Source organism: Octopus bimaculoides, chromosome 1, assembly GCF_001194135.2.
Source record: "Octopus bimaculoides isolate UCB-OBI-ISO-001 chromosome 1, ASM119413v2, whole genome shotgun sequence".
Lineage (NCBI taxonomy): Eukaryota > Metazoa > Mollusca > Cephalopoda > Octopoda > Octopodidae > Octopus > Octopus bimaculoides.
Genome location: NC_068981.1, coordinates 85,622,152 through 85,632,543, shown reverse-complemented (window position 1 = coordinate 85,632,543; position 10,392 = coordinate 85,622,152). Strand labels below are relative to the sequence as shown.

The window sequence follows — 10,392 nt, the reverse complement described above, 5'->3', positions numbered from 1 at the left end:
TATATATATATATATATATATATATATATATGTGTGTGTGTGTGTAGATGACTAAGTGCCAAGATATCTGGTGCACTGCTGTACTCGAGGACCTGTCCACCACAGCTTTATCGATACCAGTGCTGGTGCCACATTAAAAGCACTTGTGCTGGTGCCATGTTAAAAGCATACAGTACACTCTATGGAGTGGTTGGTGTTAGGATGGGCATTCAGCCATAGAAACCATGTCAAAAAAGACAATGGAGCCTGGTGCAGCCCCTGGCTTTACCAGCTCCAGTCAAACTGTCCAGCCCATGCCAGCGTGGGAGATTGACATTAAATGATGATGATGATGATGATGATGATACTGGTTTGTAAATGTTACATGAGATAGCAATAATCTTTCAATCTTAAAATTTTAATTAATTCGAAAAACATCAAAATGATACTTGAACTTCTTCACTTGTCTCAATGATATTCCGCTGATATGCAGGGTGCACTGGGAAAACTTTCTTGGGAGTACCAGTGTAACAGAGTTTTGAAGCTGAGCCAACTGGCAAGAGATCTAGGGGTAGATTAAGAATGAGATGGTTGGATAATATCCTAATCTCAGTTGGTTGTGCTTTGGGAATCCAATCTGAAATTCAAATAACAGTTGCTTCTGAAGAGACCCTATGGAGGAGGTGCCAGAGGACTGCTCCCCCAGCCAATCCAAGGAATTGTAGGTGAAGAAGTAAGATGTATGGATCAATCAATCTATAATTGAACAAAGAGACAATCAGAAAGTTATTGAGGCCAATAGTATATGTACAAAGTGATAACAAAAATCTTTCATTTAAAATGTTTTTATTTAAATTAAGGTGGTGAATCATTAATACATTGGACAAAATGCTTAGCAGCACTTCTTCCAACCCTTTATGTTCTGAGTTCAAATTCCACTGAAGTTGACTTTGTCTTTCGTCCTTCCAGGGTTGATAAAATAAAAATAGGCTTGCAACCAACTTGCCTCTCCCCTCAGAATTGTTGGCCTTTGTACCAAAACTGGAAGAATTATAAAACGATTGAACTTTTTGTAAATTATGTCATTATAAAACACTAATTTGGTACAGTGGATTAGCAGATTGTTAAGACTGTCATAAAAAAATATTTTGTGGTATTTTTTTAGGATCTTTACTTTCTGTGTTTAAATCCTGCTGAGATCAACTGTTCCTTTCAATCTCTCAGGGTCGATAAATAAAAAAGTAGTCTAATATTGGGGTCGGTATAATTGAATATTCCTTCCTCTAATATTTCAGACCTTATTTGTATGGTAGAAACCATTGTTAAACATTAAATTGAATATATCAATTATAAATACAAATTATTATTTGATTCTGTTTTCTTTCAGTGGCGTGAAGTTGCTCGACAACTTGATGGCGTTTTACGAATTGGTGCTGTGAATTGTCAGGATGACTGGAACTTGTGTCGTATGCAAGAAATTCGTTCCTATCCAACCCTAATGCTTTATCCAATAGTAAGATAAATTTTAATGCCATTATCCTGTAGGATATATCTTTCCTTTGTCTTTGAGCAATTGAATGTTTCTAATTATTAAAAAGAAAATAGGTGCTGGCATGGTTTTATGGTTATGAATTACTTTTTAAAACATAGTTTCAGGTTCAGTCCCACTGCATGGTACCTTGGCCAATGTGCATTTGGAAGATTCCTCTTATATCTAAGTTTTCTCTCAATACATTTGCACTTTATTGTACATGCATACTGATATTGCTCATTTAGTGGAGCATACTGACTTCATTCCTTTTTAGTTTTCACATGTCCACTGCATTCAGGTCTATTGTCTCACTATCATGTACATTGCTGTTTGTATCATCATACAATCTACCTTTCACTCTGAGACAAAAACCGTTTGCAGCCAACAGATGTAATAGCTCTTTGAACTTTCTCTATCCTATTCTTATTCAAGCAACTATACTTTCAGAACTTCCTCCTCCACTGCAAATTAGGTCACTTAGGTAACAGAAACTATCTACTACCTTTAGTGAGCTTTCAGGCATTCGAGAAAATTTGTTTCCCGGCACATCTTTCATATACAAACACTATTCTCTTTGTTAGTCTTCCTGTGATTCTGCTGTACCTCTCATATATTTATAATTTGCACTTGATACACTGAACGGAATTCCTGCCTACACCTTTTCTTCTACATATAAAGCAAGGTTATTTAATTGATGGAAGCAGAGTCCTGTCTGTTATCCTGCTTATTAACACTTAGGTTTTTGCTAGGTTAACTTTAAGATCTTTTGATTTCAGGTTTTGCTTCCCCACTTGGATTTTCTTTTTTAGTTTTACTATAGTTTCTGCTATAGAACGAGGTTATTGATATGAAGGTGTTATTGAGGGCAATGAGTTTTAAATAACTCTTGTAGCCTTGATAACTATGATGAATAGGAGGGGAAGTGAGAACTGAGTTCTGGTGAACTTGTACACTAGATTCATTGCTGTACTTGTTGCCTACTCTTATCTCACTGACATTACATGACTTATATAGCTCTTACAAGCCATTTGTCTATCCCCAGGTTTTTCAGAGCTCACAAGATCACTGAGAGAAGGAGTCTGTCAAAGGGTTTCTCCAGGTCAACAAATGCCAAGTACAGTGGTTTACTTTTAACTAAATACTTCTCTTACAGTTATTCAGTCATCTTACTATGAAGATGACTTCAGTTGTAGTGGTTAACTATAATGCTGCTCCACCAGCATTATAGGGAATGGCACCTTCTTGTGAAACCTAATTAATAATACAGGTGACTAGGCTGTATTATACTCCACCAGTTATATTTTAAGCATCTCAACAGTGATTCCTGATGGACTAGGGGCCTTTCCCTGCCTTCATCTCCTTAATTGCTCTATCATATTGCTGTCAATTAGGATAGCTGGTCTTTCTTTTGGGTTCACATTAGGAAGACCCTTTTTCTCCTAAGCTTTCTCCATATTTAATATCCTTTCATAGTAGCAGTTTAATTACTATACATGTTCACCACACACAGGTTAGTGAGATATAGATATGTACTGAAGCTCTGTGATAAAATCCACTTGAGCTCCATGATTAAACATACTTGAGTGCTGTGATAAAATGTACTTAAACACAATGAGAATTGAAGTAATGGAGTAAGCAATATACTCTAAGAGTCAGTAAAGACATTCAATAGTAATAATGATATTTTAATTATACTTCTAAGCAAAGGCCTTTAATGCTGTGGATAGTTATATTTTTATGAAGAAATTGTAAATTACAAATTTCAATTGGGAGATATAATTGTAAAAGGATTTGGTTAGTGTTACAGTTAGGTAGCTGTTCTTGTATTTCACCCTCTGCCCTTCTCCTTTTTTTATCTTTAAATATCTTGTCTTGAACTCTTACTTAAGTTATCTCTACACCTATTTTCTTCTTCATCTGTATGTTGTCATCATCACTATCATTTTATTATGATGCTCTTTATTTAGATTGTTAGTCTAGTAGTAGTAGTAATAGGAGATGGAGGAGGAGGAAGAAGTGAATATTGACCAGCTGACAATTTCTTCCGCCTCTTACTACTTCTTCTACTAATTCTTCTCCTCCATATCTATAAACTATACTTTTTAACCCACCCTTCATTCCTGGAGCAACTGATCTACCCCAATGGTTTACAGTAGGAAAATAATTAAAAAAAAAAGAAAATCTAGATTGTAAACCTTGGAACATTATGTTTGAAGAAACATAATATCCTTATTGATTTCATGATAAAGATGAATTGCTTGCCATATATGGTGTTCAGTATTATTTTATTATATTATTTAATATATATTATATCCTATATATTTTATATAGAAAAACAAGTACAATGGTGAACGAAGCACTGAAGCTCTTATCAAGTATGCCTTGTCAAATGTTCAGGCAAATGTTTTCACATTATATCCTTCCAACTTCAAGTCTGAAACAACTGAAAGGAATCTTCCATGGCTCATAAACTATTGCAGTGGTGATGGAGGTTAGTTTTTATTCCAAATTTTGTAAATGAGAATTATTTGATCCAAGTTGTAAGAAATTTTTATAATCATTAAAAAAAAAATATTTGTATTTGGAATTAAAGATTGATAAAATTGGAGTTTTTAATTAATAATGTAAACTGTGACAGAAAAATGCATTGTTGCAAAACATATTTGGTTGAGGTATGGTCATGTGGTTAACCCTTTAGCATTTGAACTGGCCATATATTCTGCCCATTTTATATTCAGACTAGCCAGATCCAGCCTCTCACACCTACCCTACAATGTCATTCTAAAATAAACAATCACATCATCAAAATTAAGAAAGTTTGTTTCTCAACTACATGGTTTCAGGTTCAGCCCCAACTGTGTAGCTCCTTTGGCAAGTGTCTTTTTGTTATAGCCCTAAGTTGACCAAAGCTTTGTGAGTGGATTTGGGTGGCCAAAACTGAAAGAAGCCCATTGTATGTATGTGTGTATTTCGTATTGACATTGTGTGCTTATGATAAACAAGCATCACCTTCATGTATATGGTGTTGTTTGTTTGCCATCTTCCTTGAAAATATGTTCAGCCATTGTGTTGTTTGTGTTCAAAAGATCAAAGGGAATATTATTGTGAATATATGATGCTTGACATGAAGAGGAGCATTCAGCCATAGAAAATCTGCCTCAACAAATTTCATGTGAACTATACAAGCATGGTAGAATGAATGTTAAAATGATGATGGATAGGGAAGTATCATTAAGTTAGATATAGTAATCTGATACTTTTTGCTTTAGTATATGGTTTTAGTTAACGAAATATACATAAGAATTAATTTAAAAAATTAGCCATGCTGCTCTTTTTCCTTAAACACTCACTACAAATTTATTTCTAGTTATCTTTTTTAATGGTCTTAGTATTTAAATATGTTTGGACTATCTTACATATTTCTATTGTTTGCCCATTTTACCTTGTTTCAGATTGCATGTCTTCCAATACTGAACTGAAAGTAGCTACCATGTTGGTAAGTGTCTTCCACATTTCTTTTTGAAATGAATTCTCTCCTTAAATTTAAAAAAAAAAAAACATTCTTAAATTGCTTTTTCACTTTATTAAATTTTCAGGAAAGTTTGGTGAATGTTGGAACAGTCAATTGTGATAGACATAGTTCCTTGTGTTCAAAAATGGGAGCCAATGATGGTGTATATTTTTACAAATTGGGAGAAGTGGAGAAAGGCAAAGGAATGGTAAGTTATAATACCAATTTGTTTATTTAATTGGAAAATCATCAAGAAGTAAATTGTGCAGAATTTACAGTGACTGCTGAAATGTAAACTATTTTATAAAGTACCATTTAAAGATAGATGTGACAGAAGAATTAGAAGAATTATAATAACAACAAACTAAATTATGTATGTGATTGTCTGTTCTGTTTTGACATGTTTTTAAATGTGGCAAACATTAGGTGATTCAGATGTCCCTTTAGCATTTAAGTAACAAAAATTTGTGTTTTTTTTTTATAGTGTTATAATTGTTTTTTTTTTGTGCATTTTGAATACTGTCTTTACAATTTTGCTGTGAGTATATATTCATTTGTTTATTTCATGTCTATTTTTCCATACCAGCATGAATTTAGATGACAAGTTGTTTGAGACAGGATATTCTGGCTGGATGCTCTTTCTATCACCAACCCATACCTGTTTTTCAAGTCAGGGATTTCTTTATTCCAAATGTCTTTCAAACGTGCTGAATGATTGATCCTAATGTCAACAAATGTTGACATCACTACCACTTCACTCAATCAGTGACAAGCATGGAATATGAGCATTCACATATTCATCTGACTCATGCTAACATGGAAAAGTGTACATAAAATAAACAAACGAATACATGTGTATGTGTGCGTGTATTTTCTTTCACCTGTTTCAGTCAATTGACTGCGGCCACACTGGAGCATAACCTTGAAGTGTTTTAGTCGGATAAATCGACCCCAGGACTTACTTTTTAAGCCTAGTACTTATTCTATCAGTCTCTTTTGCTGAACCACTAGGTTATGGGGATACAAGCATCCCAACACCAGTTGTCAAGTGGTGATAAGAGAGTAGAGGACCAAACACAGATACAAAGACACATGTAGATATCTATATTTATATATATATATATATATATTATCATCATCATCATCATCATAAGTCCTCCTTCCATGCTGGCATGGGTTGGACGGTTTGACAGGGAACTTGCAGCATGCTTCTGAGTGTTTTGGTATGGTTTTTATGGTTGGATGCCCTTCCTAACACCACCCGTTCTGTAGAGTGGGCTGAGTGCTTTTTACATGGCACTCACACAGGCAAGGTCAGTTTTGCTGTGGTTTTACAGCCAGATGCCCTTCCAAATGCCCACCACTTTACAGTGTGGGCTGGGTGCTTTTTAAGTGGCACCTGCACTGGTAGAGTCACTAAGTGACTTTACAAGACAAAGAGTCTTTGAGAGGGGAGGGGGTATTGGAGGAGGTGATCTTGTGTTAGATGATGAAAGATTAGAGTGTGACTGAGAAACAGAAACAGCAGTCATGCTGTAGAGGAGGTCCATGGTTACTCAGTCATAGAGAGCGAGAGAAAGAGAGCTAGAGTTAACAAGAATGAGGGCAGAGACAGTTACCTAGAAAGAGAATTGGGAGTTAACAAGAGGTGTGCTGCTGTAAAAGAGATACATGGTTACCTAGCCAGAGGTAAGGGCAAGGGAAGGAGGGAGAGCGAGTGATCAAGAATGAGGGTAGAAATGGGTTTGTTGCTGTAGAAGAGATACATGATTACTCAGCCAGAGGGGAGAGCAAGGGAAAGAGAGAGAGAAAGAGAGAGTTGGAAACAGCAAGAGCAGGAGAGAGATGGTGGCAAATGCCAGGGTATACTTGCAAGGAATGGGGATCGGGGCATAAATGGGATGGTAGAATAAGGGAGAGGGAGATGAATGGTGGCAGGCATGCTTCTTTTAGTTTCCATCTACCCAATTCACTCACAAGCCTTTGGTCAGCCTGAGGCTGTAGTAGAATACACTTGTCCAAGCTGCCATGCTGTGGGACTGAACCTGGAACCATGTGGTTATATGACTGCAGCTATGCAACAACACATACTTTTCTTGAACAATTTTTTTCCTTCTCTCCGGAAAACACACACACACACACGCACGCACGCACACACACACACACATACATATATGACGGGCTTCTTTCAGTTTCCGTCTACCAAATCCACTCACAAGGCTTTGGTCGGCCTGTGGCTATAATAGAAGATACTTGCCCAAGATGCCATGCAGTGGGACTGAACCCGGAACCATGTGGTTGGTAAGCAAGCTACTTACCACACAGCCAATATATATATATATATATATATATATATATATATAATGGGTTTTATGCTGTTTCTGTCTATTAAATTCCCTTCCAAGGTATTGGTTAGCCTGGAACTGTTGAAGAAGACAGTTTCACAAGGTACTATGTAGAAGTCCTGAACATGAAACCAACTCGTTAATCACATAGCTGTGCTTGCATCACATTGTTTTATAAGTTTATTATCATTATCAAAAGATGGGAGAATGTTCATTGTCCTAAAAATAACAGCCATGAATTCATCTCTTCAGCAAGACACCTGTTCCTGACCTTCTATTATACTTTCATATTCTTCAATACTAGCCCTGCTCAGTTAAAGGGTCTTGTCTTGCAAGTACATAGTGATCTCACTAGTGCTTGGTCATAAGGAAGCGCACAGTTAACTCTGTAAAGTGGTTGGTATTAGGAAGGGCATCCAGCTGTAAAAACCATACCAAAGCAGTGGGGCTTAGTGCAGCCCTCTGGCTTGTCAGTTCCTGTTGAACCATCCAACCCATACCAGCATCGAAAAAAGAACATTAAATGATGATAATAACACACTACATAGGTAATTCAGCTGTATGCATGAATAAAATGGTTAAACAAAATAAATGATGCAAAAATGTTGAAGATGCCAAATTGTTTGTATATTCTTAATTTTTGTTCTAGTTTTAAAACCACATTTTCTTCAAAAATAAACAATAGCGGCTTCAGTTTTTTTGTGCATTATCTGTATATTTATTTTCTCTAACATATCGGCAGGTCATTTCAAGTCTTGTAGCTCAAGAAGTTGCACATGAAGTTTTATTACAACTACCTGATGTTACACTCTTGAATGAAGAACAACTTCAGGTAAGATTTTAAAATTTCTCATTTATTTATAACTGTTTATTTTAGATTTTGTGTCTAGTTTTTTTTTTTATAAAAACCTAGATGATTATAAGCCTTAGTTTTCTCAGACAGTTGACCACTTTTACTGATTTCCTTTTTTTATGATTAAATAAACATAATTTTCATGTGAGGGATCTGGGTTATTGGTATACCTGCTGGTTGTATTTAGTTTCTGTAGAATTATGTGTTACAAATTCTTGTGTATATCACCTAATTCTGGAAGGTATTTTGTGTAGTAGTGAATATTGTGTCAGAACTCTTTGGTTAGTACAGAATTCTCATAGATTAAAGTTTCCAGTCATAGGTTTGGGAGAGGTCATTTGCTTTGTTACAGGCATCAAAGAGATGTTCCCAGGAGCAGTCATCCAAATGTACCTTGTTTTGCCTATATGCTCAGCATTGCAGGATTTGCATGCAATACAGAGGGTTATGGTGTTGAAGTTGTTGATACCAGATAAACTGAAATATTGGCTAGCAGACTGATGTATCATAACATCTCATTCTGATTATTTTCAGTATGGGAGACCCTGTACTTCAGACATTGCTTTTCTCACCATTATTGTTTTACACCTACTGTCCTCCCATCCTGGCATGGGTTGGAGAAATTTTTTAAGGTAGTGTTTTATTGCTGGATGCTCTATTTCTTGCTAATCCTTGGAGTCACCTCTAACAACACCCAGGGTTTTAATAAAACTCTGGTATAATTATATATATTTATAGATACTTAAAATATTAAGTCCATTCTTTTGTTGGTTTTCTCCTATTATTGTTGTTTTTCCCTATGATATTGTAATAATTATCTATTCATGTTAACAATCTTTTAATACTTTCTTACCAGGATATCAGACATGAAAATCAAGAAAACACAGCATGGATTGTTCATTTCTTTGATAAAGATGAAGGTAATTTGGAATTGAGAAAGATTCCAAGCCTTCTTGAAGATGAAAACATTCATGTAAGTTGTTAGTTTGTTAGTATTTTTCTTAAATATATTACAAGCCTATAAGAAACATTAAGAAGTCACTCCTTACTTACCAGTTATGTTATGAAACATTACTATAATGACATATCAGGAATATATTTGTTAATTATTCAAATAGTTGTGGATACTTAATGTGCAGCCACAAATCTAAAATTCTAGGTACGGTTCAGTTCTTTAACTATTCATTCTACAACTAATTATTTCCTTCATAGAAAATGTGTGCAAAATGTAAATATGTTTATAGTTTCTTACATTGACACTTAATAAGGGAAGGTGTATAGTGTCTGAAAAATTGTCAGTACATGACTGATAAGGATTTTACTAGTTCCAGAAGAATGAAATAAAAAGTTGATTGTAGTAGGATTTGAAGATTTGAACATAGAGAAATGAAGTTAAATGCCACAAGTAATTAAATTGCTCTTGACAATTTCAGCTACCTTACCATCCAAAATATAGAGGTGATAATGATGCTCCTTTTACTCAACCAGTTATTCTATCACAAGGATTTTTGTTAAAGTAAAGTGTGTTGTGTTGATCATTAGATTATTTTAAACCTGACATTACTCTGTCAAATGTAATGTCGATTCATATCATTTTCAACTAATCATTTATCACCTTGTAGCATTGAGATTTCAATCATGTGATTGTATATTTTTAAAATGACATTGTAGGGTAATTGTGAGAAGCAGGATCTAGCCAGTTTGAAGATAAAACAGAAAGAATATTTGGCTGGATATGGCTGGATTAATATGTATATATATGTGTGTGTGTGTGTGTGAGTGTGGATCAAAACAGTTTGATTCAAATTTGTTGGCACTCTTGAGTTTACAACGAATTTCAATCAAACTTTTGATCCATACGTGTAACTCCCAATAAATTGGTTGAGTGCCTTTCTTTCATTTGTCCACTCACTTATATATATATCATCATCATCATCATCATCGTTTAACGTCCGCTTTCCATGCTAGCATGGGTTGGACGATTTGACTGAGGACTGGTGAAACCGGATGGCAACACCAGGCTCCAGTCTAATTTGGCAGAGTTTCTACAGCTGGATGCCCTTCCTAATGCCAACCACTCAGAGAGTGTAGTGGGTGCTTTTACGTGTCACCCGCACGAAAACGGCCACGCTCGAAATGGTGTCTTTTATGTGCCACCCGCACAAGCCAGTCC

The 10,392-nt window shown here is 35.4% G+C and overlaps 1 protein-coding gene across 1 annotated transcript in view; it reads left to right on the top strand.

Annotated features, from left to right (window-relative positions):
* Positions 1-10,392, top strand: part of LOC106868569 (dnaJ homolog subfamily C member 10) — a 36,799-nt gene that overhangs the window by 3,535 nt on the left and 22,872 nt on the right. The window contains exons 4-9 of the mRNA XM_014913891.2: positions 1,367-1,492; positions 3,842-4,001; positions 4,963-5,006; positions 5,107-5,229; positions 8,109-8,198; positions 9,076-9,192. Coding sequence (XP_014769377.1) covers positions 1,448-1,492; positions 3,842-4,001; positions 4,963-5,006; positions 5,107-5,229; positions 8,109-8,198; positions 9,076-9,192 — 579 coding nt within the window. The 5' untranslated portion in view covers positions 1,367-1,447. The remainder of the gene's footprint in view (positions 1-1,366; positions 1,493-3,841; positions 4,002-4,962; positions 5,007-5,106; positions 5,230-8,108; positions 8,199-9,075; positions 9,193-10,392) is intronic.